Source organism: Manihot esculenta, chromosome 11, assembly GCF_001659605.2.
Source record: "Manihot esculenta cultivar AM560-2 chromosome 11, M.esculenta_v8, whole genome shotgun sequence".
Lineage (NCBI taxonomy): Eukaryota > Viridiplantae > Streptophyta > Magnoliopsida > Malpighiales > Euphorbiaceae > Manihot > Manihot esculenta.
The window spans coordinates 12172785-12192258 of NC_035171.2; the positions used below are offsets into that span (position 1 = coordinate 12172785).

Consider the following 19474-nt stretch of genomic DNA (forward strand, 5'->3'; position numbering starts at 1 on the left):
GGTATTATGGATTTTGATGTTTAGTTTTAGCTTATGTACGTTTATCTATTGTATTGTTAGCAATTTTGAAAGGAGACATTGATGATGCAGCTGCTATTAATGAAAAATAAAAGGGTTAAGAATCTCCAACAAACAAGGAACAACTCCAAGGAAAAACATGTATTTTCATTTTTGATTGACCAAAAAAGAAATTAAAAAGGGAGTAAAGGTAAGTGGATGAAAGATTGCTGCCTGCCTAGAAAATGATGATGATCATACAGCTTTTGGAATCAATTTAGCAGTGCTTTCATGAGTAGGTGAAGAAGCATGAGTCATGCAAGCTGTTCCATTGAGAATGTTTTTCATTTTTAAAGATCCACCTCTCTGCAACACATTCTTAAGTCCACGTGTTGATCCCATTTGCATGGCGCTCCTTAACCCTCTCCCCAACCTCCCTCTTCTCGCCTGCGGCATCTCTCCCTTGTCTGACGACCCACTGTTTGATTTGTTCTCTTCTCGTTCTTCTTCACTATCTGCAAAATACAACTTTATTAATCCTGCTAATTGTTAAGAGATTAATCAATGCGAAAAAATGAAAGTCACCTTCGTAGGAAGAAGCCGTGAAGTCATTTTCACAATATACTCTGAAACTAGGAGATCCTGGACAGCGTAATATGCTTCCTCCACAATCCTCTGCATTGCTTGGCCTGAGATTTTCTTCCACATTGTTATCAATCTGAGACTTTTTCTCCTTTGGAGCGTCTTTCACCATTATTTCAACTTGGGGCTGCTTGAAACAAGGGATACTGATAATATCCTTTCGTGGGGAACAAGTGCCTCTTTCTTTCTCATTTGAACCCACGACCCTTTTCAAAAATCCACTGCCACCTTCACCGGCCGCGGAAGAAACACTCTTTCCAGAATCGGTTTCATCCTCTTTGTCATCATTTCTCCGATGAAGGGTTGTGATCTGAGAGCCTTGACCTGAGGGATCAAGGTCCAACTTGGAAATGCCACAGCCCATGAAGGAGGCAGGGCGCGGAAAGGGGGGATCGAAATGAGAAGAATCAGAGGTGAAGAAGAAGAACACACATGGAGAAGAGACTAAAAGGAAGGAAATGAAAAGGGTTGAGAGATTAACCGCAGAGGAATGGTGATAAGAATAGGCATTGTATAGATAAGAGATTGAACGAGGGTTACGGAGTTTGTTTTTTCTGATTCATTTAAAGTCTGTATGACTTGGAATTACAGTTAAAACCGTTATCAATTGACAGGTTGTGGGTGTTTAATTTTCTTTTTATTCATTGGTCAAGAAATCCCTATTGTTTGCACCAAAATATTTGAATGGCAAATTCTTACACCCGACACGTGTAAGTTGAGTTTAAAATCAAATTAAATTAAATAAACTGAAAATTAAAATTTTTATATTTATAAAATTTGAACCGAATTAATTTTAGTCAGAAATCAAATCAAATCGAATTGTTTTAATTCAATTTGATTCTGTTTGATTTGAATGATTTAAATTTTTAATAAATTTTTTATTTTTTACATTTTATTTTTAATATTTTAAATTTTGATTGGAATATTTTAACCTTTATATAATTTAATCTCTATATTATTGAAAATAATATACTATTTTCACTAATCGATTCAGTTTAATTTTTAAAATTTTTTCTGATCAAAATCGAATCAAATTGAAATAATCAAAATTTTTAAAATTAAAAATCAAACCAAATCAAAATGAATAAAAAATCAAACTGTATTTTTAAATTAATTCAATTCGATCAATTTTTTTATTTGAACCGAATACTGCTCGCCTCTACCTATATCCATTTTATACATAAATGATAAATGAGAAAAACTTGTAACTTTTCCATCTAATAATATTTTATTAATCGGATATATATATACTAAATGCCTGTAGAATATTAATTTCCTTATTCGAATGGAGTGAGTCTATTATGAGCTTCAATGAACAAATTTAATAATCATAGTGAAATGATTATTGATTAAAACTAATTTTGATAAATTTTAGTTAAAACAGTGAAATGAGAATTGATTAAAGATACTATCAATCATAGAAGGAATTAAATCAGCAGAATTAGTTTGACGGTAAATGCATTTAAATAAATTTAAAAAGTTTCAAATTCTAATTTTCAATTCTTAATTTCTATTTAAAAAAAAAATTTATCAAGATTATATACATAAAATAGTACTAGTTTTCATTCCACCTCATTTTAGATTACAAGTTTGACGATTAATTTTAGAGTAAATTATATTTTAGTTTCTGAGGTACATAATATAATTAAAAAATCGATAATTTTATTTTTAAAATTAAATACTTAAATACTTCTATATTCATATCATGTAACAAGTAGTTTTTTTATTCAATTTTTCAAAAAAATTATGATTATATGAAATAAAATTTTTTTTATTAACGTTGTTTAATTTTGATATATTAAAAAAATATGATTTACAATCCACATAATCACATTCAACAAATTTTAGATACTTTGATCCTCCTTTTATCATTTTAACCAAACCTACCACTTCTCTTACATATTCCCTATTTATCATTCAATCTCCAACCTTGTAAGAAGCCTCTTCTAACCCACCATCACCCTCACTCTCACCATTATTCCTCTCTCTAAATTCCCTACACTCCATCATTTCTTCACCGCCCAATAAAATCACTATATTTTTCTATTTCAATAGTAGCTAAATCTGTTGTCTTTTCATTTCTCCACTATTTTAATAATCTTTAATGTTTATTTGATTTCTAGATCTAGATTTAACATTTCTCTTTACTCTGACTAAAACAGTTAAACACTTCAAGCAAATACAATGAAAAATATTCAGGTCTTAACTGCAAATTTAATAATATAATAAAAGCATGACTGAAAAATATAAATTAGAAAATATAATAAAAAATTAAATGAAAATAATTAAATTAAATTTAAATATTACATTTAAAATAATAACAAAGTAAAAAATATCTAACTAATTTTATAAATTATACACTTTTAAATTTTATAAATTAAAAAAACTTAATTTCAAAATAAAAATTTTAAAAATAAATAATAAATTAAAATAATTCTTGCATATTATTTTAATTATTTTCAAAAATATGTGTAGAAATTAAAAAATAAAATATATCTTGCATATTATTTTAAATCTTTTTTAGAATGCCGACTACTTTTAAATTTTACACGAATTAAAAATTAAAATAATTTATACATATTAATTTAATTTTTTTCATAAATATGATTAATTTTAATTTTATAGAAATTAAAAAATTATTTCATCTGAAATAATTGCAGAAAGTAAAATAATATATCTGCAAAATATATTGCAAGTGTAAAAATATGACTAATTTTTTAATTTTTTAAAAAATTAAAAGTAAAAGTTTTTTAAAAGAAATTAAAGTAATTAAATTGAGATATTAAATTTCTAATAATAATGGAGATGAAAAAAAATCTAATTAGTATTATATTCAAATTAAATATAAAAACTAAACAAGAAAAGGTAAAATTAGGATTTTTATGAACATATGTTTGATAATAACATTTAACTATAATTTGAAAAAGAAAAGGTGCTTATATCACTTTTTATCACCTCATGTATGTGTTAATTTGAATATACTGAAATTGAAAATCAATTTAAAATTTATTTATACACAATTAATTTGATTTAATTTTAAATAATTTATTATTTGAATATACTGATATTTTATTTTTCTTATTCTCTTTCCAATAACACTATTTATTTCAAATTAACATAGTTTATATAATTTGCTCTTCATGCAACTATTTTTTATATTTAATAATTAAAAATTATCATAATATAATGATTTTTTATATTATAGTAATTAAGTAATAAAATATTTAATAAATAAAATTATAAAAAAAATTAATTAGTAAATATTTTAAAATTTTAAGAATGTTATAATATATTTTTTAAAATTAAACAATTAATTAATGAGTTTATGGATTAAATAATAAAAATTTTCTGAAAAGAAAGAAAAACTAAATTGAAAGTACAAGCAAACTTGAAACGACATAGCTTGAGTTGAATTAAGCCTCACCAAAGGAACGGCAACGTTTTAACGAGGGCAGAGGCAGATCCTTCCCCTTAGTTCTGCCTTCAGTTCTCTTCCTGTGGCAAGAGCCGACGCTATCACTTCAGCAGACTCCATAGCTGAAGGGAACATAGCACACACACAGAAGGGATCATGGTAGGGGCATTTTGGGGGACAAGAATAATGGAGATAGTAAAGAAGCATGATTCAGGAGGTCTAGTCTGGAAGAGAATAAAACTCACCACTACCCGTAAAGCCAACGCCAAGAAGCGACTCCTCAGGGTTTGGCAGGTGCCTATTACTCTGCCTCTCAATCAGATTATATTTGGTTCTTTAAGATTTTATGCATTAAATTTGAATCTTTATTTGTCTAATGCTAGGATTTAATATGAACTGGTTGATGTTCAAATTTCACAAATTTGATTGAATTGCTCTTTTAATGTAGCCGTAACGTTTATGCAATTATATGTTGGCAAATCTTTCAACAGTTCTGATCAAGGGTGATTTCTTTTTGCTGGAGAGATTCTCCTGTTGAAGCATCTGTTCAAATATTGTTATTTTGTTAGTAATATTCAAGTTGGAAGTGGAAGTGCTGGACTCTTTGTTTGGGTAAAGATTTTTCTCATTGTTAGCCCTTTGGAAATGTGTTTCATGGTTATTTTAAGGCTGGGATAGATTGTTAGCTCTTATATGGGTTCTCCTGATGGACTAGTGTGTTGCAATGTGCATTTTTATGGGGAGTCGAGAGTATTTTCAATCTTTTGGTCTAGAAGCCCTCCTCAGGCTGATTCCTCCTGTTTTTCCTCAGCGTATTAGCAGCCTGTTTTCAGCTGTTGTTCCCCTCCCAAGAGCACGTTGTTACGAATTACCCGTCTGCCAGTAGAAGGGTTTGGTTTGAAGTGACATAAACCTTGTTGAATCTAATTATCTAATTCTAATATGGTGATCCTTCATCCTTGGAGGGCTATACGTAGTGAATTTGCTTAAGAAAAATTATTTTCCTAAGTTTAGTTTTCATGTTGGATTAGGAGGACACCTTTTGTGTTTCCTTAGTAGGCTCGTTTGTTTTTATTCTTTTATAAAAGAAAAAAGGAAAAAGTTGTTTGAGAAGGGGGAACAAAAACAATTGAGAGGTCATGTGAGAGAGATTGTTTTCTATTAACACTAATCCGTGTTTTTGCATTGTGAGTGAACTAGAATATTATGGGACTGCAATGCATACTCTTTTGCAGGTTTAGCTGAGAATAAGTTGTGGGCTCATAAATGTTTTCGGACTGCATCCTCATAAAGATAACAGGAAAATTTTGCTTTGATCTGTTGCTATATTTTCGCTTTTGAAGGGAGAGAAACAGAAGGGCGGGGTTAAAAATGCCTCTGTATTTTTATATGTAGGTGGATTACTACGTTTGTACTAAGTCTATATAAGACATTTTTTTTCCAATGTCTATTCTTTTTAAGATTTTCCGGACTCCATGTTTTGTGGTTGTAGCTGCTTGGTGTCATTCAATTAATTTTCTTAATTTGAAAAAAAAAAAAGGAAAAGAAGTGGTTATGTATGGAGGACCTGGAGTTGCAAAAGGGATTATGAACTATGAAGCTCATGGTATTTTGGATCATTTGGACTCCTTATTTTGCATTTGTAGCTGTTCTCCTGCATTTTGGTTGTGCCCATAACCCATGTGGTGCCTTTTAATGAAATTTTATTTAAAAGAAATAAAGAGATTATCCATGGAAGACCTCGAGTCTGAAAGGGACTGGTTTCTTGTCTTTACAGATGTTATACTTTCACATTCAAGCACATCATTTCTATACATCTGTTTGAATCTTGTTTTATTTTTAAAGGAGTCAAATATTGCATGCACGTAACGTATGGCCATCCTTAGCTGTTTTGAAGCTGCATTGAGTTTATTATAACTGTGGTGGATCAAAGTGAAATTGAACAATTGTATTTGTCATTTATGGTTAAAGGGAAAGAAATTGCATTTATTGATTTAGTGTTCCTAAAAGTTAAAACTATGTTGTAAAGCATACTTGCTGCATTTATCTGTGATTTATCTGAGCTCTTCTTGAATTTTCTGTCTCAAGTTTTAAGCTTAAGGGTGACACGTTTTGTTAATATGTTTTTAGTTTTCCTCAAAGCTGTTTTCCTTTAGCTTTTAACCGGTGATGCTTATTTGTTCTTTTGGACCCAAAAAATGAAAAAATTGACAGCACCGCGAAAATTTATACTATTTGTTTAGTTTAAATATGAATGTATTCTAATGATTTTTGTAAGTATTATTCATATATTGTTCCTCTTTTCATTCTTACAGAATGAAGCTGTGTTGAAGGCATGTGCTGAGCCACCACCTTCAAAAACTTCTATGGCTGATACCGTTGGTGCTGCAGAGAAAGATAGCACCAACAGCGTATCTTAACTTGCGAATGAGTAAGAATACATGTCACTGGCAAGGATGTCATGCAGTTGCCAATTTGTTGAAGACAGTTTTTGTTGCCTGTTTGTCTGGGATTATTAGCGTGTTTGTCTGTGATTTTATTCACGTAGATAGAACTTGGGTTTGGTTACTTCTCAATTATCTATACAAGCAAAAGATGTTTTCTTCAGGAGCATGGCATACTATGATCTCATCTTGTGTAGGTATTGGTTTTAGTGGAGAAAATGAAAATTAGTGTATTTGAAAGATTTTTTCTTTTTCTTTTTTTGAGAACTGAATTTTCAAATTTGCTGAATGTAGCTTGATGAAAAACTTTTTGGGAACATTGAATGGCTCATTAGTAAAAAATGTTTGAGAGATGATTATCTCTTGGATGACATTTCTCAAGACCATCCTTGTGGCATTCTTGTATTCACTTTTACCCTTTGATTTACAGATGAAGTTGTAATGATCAATATGGTCATAACTTGTATTACAGTTTAACTAACTAATGGTTCAGTTGCATTATTTGCTAGTGATCAATATGTGTAATCTTGAGATTGTTAGTTTTCTAAGAGAATGGATATTCTTATGTAGTTCCCAGATCTAAACAATTGTTCGAGCATTGTGCTCGAACTATTGGTTTGTATTTTCCGGAATTTTATAATACAATTATTTAGGTTTTGTTTGTTTGTGAAAATTAAATTATGTTTAGAAAAATTTTTCATATAAAATATTTTATGCGAAAAATATTTTTTAATAAAATAATTTATTTTTTATTATTTAATTTTAATTTTAAAAATAAAATATATTAACAAATTTATTATAAAAATTTTAATAAAATCATTAAAATAGAAAATAATTTTTTTATTTGATAAAAAATATTTTTTATTAACTAAATTTTATAAATATTTTCAATGTCAAAAATATGAAAAATATTTTCTTCTATGAAACAAATGATGTCTTAATTGTTAATTCTTTCCATTATTTACCCATTTACATCTCTCCATTTCTCCATTGCGTTAACTTCATCATGGATACAAAGGCAACAGGTCAAGAGAACGAAGAGGGAGAGGAGGGATGAAAGCTATTGTTTCAAGACGAAAAAGAAAAGAAAATGTACGGGTGGACTAAAATTTATTAGATAATTAATTTTTTTAATTTTAAAAAATATATTAAAATGTTTTTAATATTTTAAAAAAAATTTATTAATTAATTATTTTATTATTTTTAATTATTAAATATTTTATTATTTAATCTATATAACTTGAAAAAAAATATTAATTGATTTTTAAATTTTGTAAAACGTGTATTAATCAGTTCTAATATATTAAGGATATTTTAGATTTTTTTATAATATTTAATATTAATATTAATTAATAGACTAATTAATAGATTTTTAAAATTTTAATAACGTTTTAATGTATTTTTTTTTAATTTTTTTAATGTATATTAAAAAATGCTTCGAGGCGAAATAGTAAATTTTCCCACTCAAAACCACTGACCGTAAGAATCCTTTAGGCCTAACCAGAAAATGTTGGCCTTTGTCCTTAAACCATTTTTAAGTTTGGAGAACTACGGACTCTCAAACCAATGACCTCAAAATTTTTCAGATATTAGACAACGCATTAATTGATTTTTTATTTTTAAAAAATATATTAAAATATTTTTAATATTTTAAAAAGTCTATTAATTAATTTTTTTATTAATTTTAATAGTTAAATATTATAAAAATATTTAAAATATCTATAATATGGAGAGACTAAATAATATTTTTTTTAAAAATTAAAGGATTCATTAATAAATTTTTTAAAATTATAAAGAATAAATAATAAATTATTTAACTTTTAAAATTAATGAAAAATTAATTAGTAAATTTTTTAAAATTTTGAAAATATTTTAATATATTTTCAAAATTAAATAATAAATTTTCAAATCATAAAAGTTAAATTGTAATTTTTATTTCTCTTATTTATCCTCTTTGGCTAAGACTTAAGCTCATTATTCTTTCCTGCAATTATCTGTAGGAGTGCAATTTTATTTTTATCAATTGTTTTTTCATGTAAAATATTAAATTAATTATGTTATCATTTAAGGGATATACTAAAATATTATTATTATTATTATAATTAATTAGATAAACAAAATATTATTATCTACACTCTATTATGGACAAAGACAAAATAAAATAAGTCTCTCATCTATGGATTTCAGATGTGAAACCAACAATTTTCTCCGCCAACAGCAAATTGCTTGGAGTGCAAAAGATATTAGTTTTTTTTTTCTTTATAAAAATTTAAAGAAGCACTTTATCCTCAGAACCTATATTAGAAACTATTGATATGATTGAGCTGATGAGGAAAGCCTAAAAATAAATAATTTTATGAATTAATTATATCTTATTAGAGATAGCTACCGATACACTTTTTTAATGATCTGGTAAGTGTATTTAAATAAATTTAAAAAATATAAAAAAATTATAATAATTTTAAATAAACATAAAAATATAACTCACACCCACGAATAGTTTTATATGATTTTTTAATAATAATTTAAATTGAAAATGAAATTTAATATTTTATAATTTAAGGGTAAAATTGACTTTTTGCATAAACAAAACACTTGCCACTAAAAGTCAGAAATCTACACTCCAGAACAAGTTCAAAAACTTGTCTGGTTGTAAAACTGAAGGGTGACGTGCAGAATATAAATTGGTTTAATGGGTTGATGATTCTAAAACCTGTGCTGCAAGTAACCTTTGGTCGGCAGTTTCCTACTTACCTTCTTCCGCCAATTCTCATTCCACCACACACCAAATTGACTTTTGCCTTTCACATATAAAAACACTCAGGACAAAATCATAAGAACACAATTAATTCTACTTTACAAAATGAGACCAACTTTTGAGGCAGAATCATATCTTCACTTCATTTTCATTTCCACCAAAGTTGATATTGTTTGATATTTTTTTTTCTCATCTAATTTTCTCAATTTCAGCTTCAATATATATTTATTTTTTTTAATTCACTTCTATTCTTCTAAAAAAATTAGCCATATCTTCTTGATGGTTTTGAAAAAGATGGATTCTTTCTCAATAATTTTCATTACTCCAATAATTGAAAACTCTTATAATTAGTCATATAATTTTAAAAATAATCTTGAATGCAATCTTGTGAGTATACATTGCATGTGAAGTGTCTTTGACCTAACTTTAACTTGATGTTAATTAATAACAAAGGTGACATAATCCCAGATTTGCAAGCTTTTGAAAAATCGAGTTTAGATGAGTTTTTCTTTTTTTTTTTTTTCACCCTGGATTGAATGCATAATCTCTGAGTTGCTCTTTCTTTAGCCAACTATGTTTTTCAAGATACCCTTGATTGAGTTGGCTCTTGCAGGATATTTGAGAGCTGGTATAGATTTTCCTCTCTTTTTGTAACAGAAAGAAAAATTGATTCCTCCTTTTGTAGATCACACGCTTGTTATAACTTTGTTGATCCTTATTCTCTCTACTCTTACACGGGTTGTGCTCCTCTAGTGAGTTATTATTATTATTATTTTTTCTCTCTATCTACCTTAGCTTTGCTACACGGGCGTGACCTAAAGAAGAGGCATGGAATTTCACAGCTTCTTTCTCTCTATGGGTCTCTTTCCTGTGGCTCATTGGTTGACAGAAGGAATCTTATTCTGATCAACCCCATGAGAGGTTGAGATATCAAAGCTTGGAAGCATATAGAAAACTCCTTTGTGTCTTGTTCAGTTGTTCTCTTTCTCAAACAAAAACAAATGCCATTTTTTAACGATTAATATTAATATATTTGGAATCATTTTCAACGCAATTTGAAGACATGAAACAGTGAGAGAATCTTTTTGTTTTTTTTTTATTTCCTTATTTTTTTAAATAAATTATTGAAGTCTAGCTAACTAGCGGTGTTAAAGAGAAACTAAAGTCATAAAGATTCCACTAACAGAATTCTGTTTTTAAAAATTAGGGTATAGTATTAAGTTCTTGTAAGAAGGTCACAAACCCCATATGCAGATGCCCTTAATTTCCCCACCATAAATTTTATTTATTTATTTATTTATTCTTTTCATGTTTATATGATTGTGCCCGCCCAAGGGATCTGCTTTTCCTGCAAAGTAGTGGTTAGATAATTTCGAACATCTTTTCTGCTTTCCTTGGATGCCTCTCTCTTTGATATATTCTACTTTCACAATCTGCAGGTTGCCCCAAAAATCACTTGCCTTTTGATCATAATAAGGAATAATAATAATAATAATTGAAAAAAGATTAAATTACTAGTAGGCAAAGATGGGTGCCAACTATTTCTCTCCCACTATCTGCATGATTGATTCAGAATATATTACATTATTTTCAAAAAGCAAGTATATAGAGGAGACGGCACTATATTATTAATTCTTTAATTGCCATGAATTTGCTTAATTGCCCTTGAAAGAGAATTAAATTTTTTTCTTTTTTTTTTTCCCGTTCTAAATTTAACTTGTTGCATAATTCTCAGATACAATTAAATTTCCTTAAGAGACTCATGTTTCAAGTCTTCTTCATACATGAATGACAAGAAAAGCTAATGGAAGAGCTGATTTCTTCCTCATACACCCCATTAGAAGAGACCTCAGTGACTCCACTGCAACATGGTGAAGAAGGTTCCGTTCTAATTCCCATGAAACTTGATCTGATCATCTCATGAGTATTTTGAATGTTCTTGGTGTTTGGGGACTTGGAAAGGTTCCCTTGTTTTCTCGGTCTCCTTTTCCTCTGAAATACTCGGTAGACAACCCAATCTCCTAATTTCATCTTAGCTACCTGAACATAAAATTTTCAAGGGCAAATCCATTCATTAGACCTAAAAATAAAATGGGTATTATTCAGAACATGAGAGGAACTTTAAGGATTGTTGTTTGTCTGAACTGTTTAATCTTATATTATACCTGGGTTATGTTGGGGATTGTTCCTGAACCTACAAGGTGATATTCATGCATGATCCACTGAGTTGTAGAGTCATTAGAATTCTTCCCCTCGCAGAAAATGAGAGATTTCTTAATCCCAATTAAATGGTTGCTAATAGAAGCTACAATTTGCCTGCCTTTGCCAATAGGCTTCCAGTAACCAGAACCAGCAGCTCTCTTGCATCTATTTTCACTGTCATTTCCCCATTTTCTGCTAAAGAAATACCTCTTTTCCTTCAAATCACCTAGAACCAGAAGAAAATGGATACAAAGACTGTAAACAAAAGCTTCGAAACACTGAAGCTGGTACAATGTGGCCAGGGTTTCACGTACAATCTATATTTATAGTCATAATATCCGAGTTTTTCACAATTTTAAGAACTAAATCTCCTGGCATTAATTACAAGTTTACCAAGAAAGAAAGAAAGAAAAGAAAAGAAATAATTTTCACTAACCTGGCAAACTCCATGGATCAGCTTGAAATACATCAAGCTCAGGAATAACAGAAGCAGGCAATGGAACTCCAAAGACCTTCCGTCTCAAGTAATGAAGAAGAAGCTCCTCATCTGTTGGATGAAACCTGTACCCAACAGGCAATTTGATCCCACCATGAGCAACAAAATTTGATTTCTCCATATACCTTATTAATAATAGTAATAATATATCAGCTCTGAAGTAATCAACCCAGTTGAGATAGAGAAGCAAATATATAGGGGATCTCTATTAATGAATTGAGAAGAAAGCTAACAAGCCATGATGGAAAGAAAGAAAATGAAGAGAACCCAGAAAGAAAGCAAAGGAAAAGAGAAGACTTTGTCTTTGGTAGAGGGTGATAAGCCAAGGAAACTCAAAGTTTGTTTACATGTTTATATAGGTAGAGAAGGAAAGAAATTCCAAAAGTTGATTCCATTTCCCACTTCTGGATTAAAGAAAATGTAGAGAAGAGCAGAGAGAGAGAGAGAGAGAGAGAGGGCCTTCCTTGACTTGGAAAGCCCTATTCCTTTAATTTGACGAGTCATTTCTTCTCTCGGAATTTACAAACGTGTAAATATTATTAGGCTCAGGCTCAGACTCAGACATCGTGAAAAACCCGAGAAGGAACAAGGATTTAAGTTTTCTTTAAGACACAGAGGACAAGAAAGGAAACGACACCAATGAGTTTTTTTTTTTTTTAATGGGGTTTGAGATTTTATTATTTTGATAATGATTTTATATTATTTAAATAAGATATACTCACTAAAATTTTAATTTTAAATTAATTTACGCTAATTATAATAAAAATGATTTACTATTATTAAATTTATTTTTAACGTAGTAAAATGAATTAAATTTTTTAAAAAAAAAAAAAGAAAGTGAGAGGAGAGAGGAAAATGCTTGTCCTTTCCGTCAAAGAACAGGCGCTTCTTTACTCTCTTGGAGACCCACGTGTGCCACGAGTTTGTGCTGTCGTCGCTAATGGAGAATCAACGGTCTGTGTCAGCCGTTGGATCCATTAATTGCTTGTTCTTCTACGTCTTAATAAAGGGGTGAGCATTCGGTCGGTTCGGTTTAAAATCGAATCGAACTGAATAAATCGAAAATCAAAATTTTAGTATTTATAAAAATCGAATCAAATCGATTTTAATTAGAAATCAAATTGAATCGAACCGGTCTGATTCGGTTCGGTTCGATTTGATCAATTTTAATTTTTAATAATTTTTTTTATTTTTTACACTTTATTTTTAATATTTTAAAATTTAATTAAAATATTTTAATTTTAATATAATTTAATTTCTCTATATTATTAAAAAAATATATTATTATCACTAATCGGTTCGATTCGATTTTTTCAGTTTTTTCTGATCAAAATCAAACCGAACCGAAATAAATGAAATTTTTAAAATTAAAAATCGAATCGAACCGAAATATATAAAAAACCGAACTAAATTTTTAAATTGATTCAGTTCGATCGATTTTTTCAATTTAAACCGAATACTGCTCACCCCTACGTTTCATATGTTATGTTACTAAAATTATATTTTTAAGAGAATTATAAAAAGTAATATATATTTTTATTTTAAAATATGTAAAAATAATATTTTATAATATTATATTATTAAAAATAATAATTTTTAAATATTATTAAAAAATATTAATATAATAAATAAAATATAATTATTAATAAAAAATACCATATAATTTTATTTATTTTTACTTTAAAATTTTTTTTTGAAGTCACTTTAAAATTTATAATTTATTTTATATTAAATTAATAATTTTTAATATATTTTTCCATCAATATTTTTATAATATTAAAAATTATTAATATTTATTAATAATATGATATCATATATATTATTTTAATATAAATTAAATTACATACATCAAATAATATTTAAGGATTATTTCAAATATTCAAAATATATAATTAAATATATAAATAAGTTTTAATGTAATGATACTAGAAACAAAATTAAATTATAATCTAAGCCAATTATATTACTAAATCTACGTAATATTATTAAAATAGTAAATCTTATTTAATCTTCTTTAATATATCTTTCATTCATATGTTACATTAAAAATTAAATAATTCAGTTATTTATTTATTCTTGCAACCTAATAAATTTAATTTTGTAATATATATTAAATAAAAAAATAATAAAATGTTAACGATTTCTTTTAATTTTTTAAAATAGCAAAATAGCCATATAACATCTATAATTAATAATCTTAATATAAAAAATTATAAATATAACTTTACATATATAATATAATTAAATAACTTAAAATATTATTCATAATACATATAACAAAATAGCCATATAACATCTATACACTATTATTCATAATAAATATATTAAATCTCCGTTTAAAATTAAAAATTTCATAAAAATTTGATCTAATTCTATCAATTTTTTTATTTAAATGAAAAATTAAATTAAAAATATCTTAAAATAAGTTAAAATTATACCTAATTTTATTAAATTATAAAATAAGATTCGTGTATTTTTTTAATATACAAAAATAAAGGTTATTGTTAATTTATAGCTGTAATTTAAAATAAACTTAAGATTAAAATTATTCTAAAATAAATTATGAGAGAAATAAAAAGGGTTTGCACTCTAATTCCTAACAAATCCAGAAATTGCTTTGTGCTTTACAAATGAGGACTTGAAGATTATTTGATTATGAGTTGGTTATTTGCGATGAGTTGAGAGAAATGGTAAAAACCTTTTTAATATTATAGTTTTAAATTAAAATTGTTAAAAATTAAAAATATATATTTAAAATAAAATTACCAAATATTCTAAATTGGTGATTAAAAATTTAAACATTAAAATTTCATTCTCAACTACACAATAGCCGAACAAAATACAATTAAGCTTATGAAATCTCGAAGAAGAGGGACACAAAGCACACACAGTGGATGAATGAAATTGAGAAAGAGAAGAACTAATAAAAATATCACTCTACTGAAATTGTCAAAAATCAAAACTCATACGATGCTATAGTAGCATAGGATCAGAACTACATAGTCCAAAGCACAACTATTTTTCCTATTTAAAATATGACACAGTAAAAATTATAAAAGTTAGAAGTAAAGGACCATCAGCATTTACATGGGACTTGGCCACCGTAACTTCCCACTATAATCGATTCGCAGTGGAGAGAAAACTCACAACTAAGATATAGGAAAATTAGTCCTTAATCAAAAGAGTAAAGGAAAGTCAACTAGCGTGATAGAAATTGATGGAGCCGAAAGTAGAACTGTGCTATAATTGGTCAATCCTGCAAGAAAAAGAATGTGAGGTAGTGGGTGTCCACAGCAGTTACTCCGACACTCAAATCAGTAAACTGGAAAATAGAGTCAAAGTAAGAAATTGTTTAAAATTTAAGTGTAGTTGTGTAAAAATTGCGTACCTTTATCTTTATGATCATTAACTTTTATATTATTAGAAGATATAGCATGAATATGATATTTCCTAAAGATCCAGCAATGATGTGGCCGACTATTTGATGAGAGATCTCACCAGCTAATTGATCGGAGATCCCATGATTATAGGTATAATGGGATCTACTATATTACCTCCACTTATGGTAATTTAAAGTGAAGACTCGACTTGCTCAGGAGTGAACGAGTCTTGATGAAGAGTCAGGCTCCACGGTCGTCTGTGCCTTCCTTTCCACGAGTGTGACTGCGTTATCAAATCCTTGTCACGTGCCTCTATCTTATGGTGATAACTCATGACATACTTTCAGCGATTGGTATGTAACATCAGAGGTTCCCCTGGTAGTCTTTGATTTCTTTAGATTCGTAGGTAATAGTTGTTATCATGATATAAGGCACGTGGCTTGTTTAGGCTGGCATTCCATGCGTTCATCACTTTACCTGCTCCTGCTCATAAATGACAATTACCTTGTGGCTAAATTAAAAATAATAAGCCAAATTTAATATTTAGTCATGATAACGACTTGAAAATTTTATTAATCGAGACTAACATCCAGTCATTAGCCTGACAGATACCCTTTCTAGTAGCCTAATCATGAAATGTGTCACAGTCCTAGAGTGTAAATCATACCAACTGTCTCGAGTGGAACCTTGCGGTCTTAGTTCAATCTGTCGAACTAAGTTAGTCTCTATCTGGGCTGAGCGCATAATGTCCTTACTTTCTTCTTACTTGCTCTACTGACTAGTCCAGTCCAAGATCTTGTTTGGCCAAAAATTGATCCGAGTGATACAGTAATATCTTGACGAATTTCTGGGTTTTCTCTTACCCCAACCAGCCTTGACGATCTTCTAGGCATTTTCCAGCTTTGGCGAGTTTTCGGACATTTTTTTGCCCCGACCTACCCTAATGAGTTCCCGAGCACTTTTTTGCCCCAACCAGCCATGATGAGCTTCCGGGCATTTTTCAGCGCTGGTGAGCTTCTGGGCATTCTCTAGCCCTGGCATGTTTCCGGAAATTCTCCAGGCCTTACGAGCTTCCGAGTATTTTCATGTCCCAACTAGCCTTGACGAGCTTCCGATTGTTTTCCATCCCTATTGAGCTTTTGGTCATTTTCCTCCTTGCAGCCTTCACTCGCTCGCTTAGCACCTTATCATGCCTTCGTCAATTGTCAAAAAGTCTCGCCAGCCTATAATGGACCTTATTTCTTCGCAAAAAGTTTTGGATTTTCAGGAGTAATTGTAAGAGTAGTGTCAAATGCCTAGGAGACTTCTTGTGAAACGGGGCTAACACCCTATTGGTCAGCTTGGTGTATACTTGCCTTGTGGCCTTGCATATACTTGCCTTGTGGCTTGGCGTATATGCCTTAGAAACTTCTTGGGACTAACACCCAGTTGGTCGGCCTAGCGTATAGCTTCCTTGTGGCCTGACATCAAATGTCTTAGAAACTTCTTGGGACTAACACCCAGTTGGTCGCATCAAACGCCTTAGAAGCTTATTGAGACTAACACTCGATTAGTCGGCCTGGCGTATACCTGCCTTGTGGCTTGGCATCAAATGCCTTAAAAACTTATTGAGACTAACACCCGATTGGTCAATCCGATGTATACTCGCATTGTAGCCTGACATCAAATGCCTTAAAAACTTCTTGGAACTAACACTCGGTTGACCTGACAGATTTTTGCCTTACGGCCTGGCATGAGATGTTTTGTTATGCAGGACCGATGCCTGGATGGCCTTATGGCCTTTTAGTGGGAATAACACCCGGATGGCCTAGCAAGTTCCTGCCTTATGGCCTAGCATGAGATGCATTATTATGCGAGACGACACTCGGATGGCCTTGTGGCCTTCTAGTGGGACTAACACCCAAATGACCTGACAGATTCTTGCCTTCCTGGCATGAGATGCCTTGTTATGCAGGACCGACGCTCAGATGGCTTTGTGACCTTTTAGTGAGACTAACACCCGGATGGCCTAGTGGGTTCCCGCTTTGCAGTCTGGCATAAGATGCATTGGTATGCGAGACCAACGCCCGAATAGCCTTATGGCCTTTGTAACGATCCGAAAATCGGACCGCTACCGGCGCTAGGATCCGGGTCGACTTAAGGCCGCCGGGACCCGTAGCAAGCCTGACATGTAACCTGTAAACCTGTTCAATCCCATACATGGTCAACAATCATACATAAAAATTAAAACTTTTCCTCATACATACTGTCATCAACTAACTCAACCTGTGCATACCCTGAACATATACATAACATAGTCCCTCTGTGGGATCTCATCAAGCCTTAAAGGCAAACAGCCTGTGTTGAGTTAGTTTACATAAACATCATAACATAAAATCATGTATAGACAAAAGGGATTAACAATACATTATGGTCAAGTACAACTCTATCCTCAATAACCTCATTACATAACATTCTGAATATTTTTACATTTCATCAATTGTCATGTCCACATACTAACTATTACATACATAAGACATACTTCAAAACTCTGGCTAACCTTCTGATCTACCCTGTACCTGCACATCTGGGGTTAGGGGAGAGGGGTGAGCTACAAAGCCCAGTGAGCAGAATAGTATAAAACAATATATTAAAATTTCATGCTTTCATGGAATGCAACACATCACAACAAATCACATCTCGGATGGTATTGTCACCTATAGTCCTCTACATAGGTCCAACTGTGCCGGGACGTAGAATGGGTCAACCGGTCTTTCCCTTATCATAACATATCATATGGACCAACTGTGCCAGGGACGTAGAATGGGTACAACCTGGACTTTCTCTTACATCGTGCCAGGGACGTAGAATGGGTACAACCTGGACTTCCATACCATAACATGCCATAACATCAATCATATCATAGGAGGACTAAAGGATCATCCAATAACCAATCCACATCAACATAGACATCATAAATGCAATGCAACATATTCGTGAATACTAATGCAAGCAACCTATTATATCTCATGGCATTCATGATGCATGGATCATGCTCAAAATTCATCTTTCATTTATTTAAAACTTAAGGTTTATTCCACTCACCTCTGGCTAGCTCTGACAAACTCTGTAGCAGCTGGCTCACTGCTGGGGTCCTCGGTTCCTCGGGTCCGAACCTATACAGGTGGACTCCAATGAGGGACCAAACATACATAAACATAACTCTAATATACTCCCCAAAAACCCCCTAAAACATCATGAAACAACTACATAAAAACATGCAAGAAATGGCTGGACAGGGCACTTTCGGCGGCAGGTTCGGCGGCCGAAAGTCCCTCCAGAGCCGAAAGTCAGGCAGGTTCGGCGGCACCTTCGGCGGCCGAAACTCCCAGACAGAGGCGAAACTCATGCATGTTCGGCGGCACCTTCGGCGGCCGAAAGTCCCAGACAGAGACGAAAGTCTCTTTTCGGGGGCAACTTCGGCAGCCGAAAGGCCTGCCTCCCCAGCCATGTTCGGCGGCCGAAAGCTCCTTCGGCTGCCGAACCTGGTTTCTGCCAAAGGGCAGAAACTTGGCTCCTAAATGCACATTTGCCTCCCAACTCTCAAATCATGCATAAATCTCAACCAAAACATGCATACAAGTTCCTAGGGGTCTCAACAAGCATATACCCCAACTACAACACTTCAAGCATACTCAAACATGCCACATTGTTCAAAAATCACATAAAACCTAACATTTGCTTAAAAACTCATACAACCCTATACATGCCATTCTACCCCATAAAATCACTTAAAACTTACTTAAAACATGCATTGAGCTTAAGATCGGCTCTTACCTCTTGAAGATCGAGAGAGAGACGACCTAAACTTGGAGATCCACGAAAATGAGCTCTTGAGTTCCCAAAGCTCCAAAACTTGTTTCAAAAGTTCAAAACCTTCAATGCGAGCTTAAAACTCAAGAAAAATGGTGGGGATTTGGAGGAAGAACACTAGGTTTGCAAAGGGAAAGTCGGAAGCTTGCTGTGGCCGAAAATGGGAGAAAGCTCGCCCATTTCGGCTAAGTGCCCCTTATATAGTGGCTGGCCAGGCCACGTTCGGGGGCCGAATGTGCCTCCGCATCCATGCAAATGTTCGGCGGCCGAACTTGACTTTCGGCGGCC

General features: G+C 31.2%; 2 protein-coding genes across 2 annotated transcripts; one reads left to right on the forward strand and one right to left on the reverse strand.

The window, feature by feature from the left end:
• The first annotated feature begins 4072 nt into the window (after positions 1-4072).
• On the forward strand, positions 4073-6895 carry LOC110626035. Its single transcript, XM_021771765.2, has 2 exons — positions 4073-4348; positions 6370-6895. Exons 1-2 carry the CDS (start codon positions 4211-4213, stop codon positions 6472-6474), a joined length of 243 nt encoding a protein of 80 aa, XP_021627457.1. The 5' UTR covers positions 4073-4210; the 3' UTR covers positions 6475-6895.
• Positions 6896-10862: 3967 nt separating this feature from the next.
• Positions 10863-12437, reverse strand: LOC110625968 (NAC domain-containing protein 83). Its single transcript, XM_021771680.2, has 3 exons — positions 11895-12437; positions 11422-11684; positions 10863-11296 (listed from the first exon to the last, which is right to left on the reverse strand). The coding sequence occupies exons 1-3, from the start codon at positions 12073-12075 to the stop codon at positions 11024-11026; spliced, it is 717 nt and encodes a 238-aa protein (XP_021627372.1). The 5' UTR covers positions 12076-12437; the 3' UTR covers positions 10863-11023.
• Between the last annotated feature and the right edge of the window lie 7037 nt (positions 12438-19474).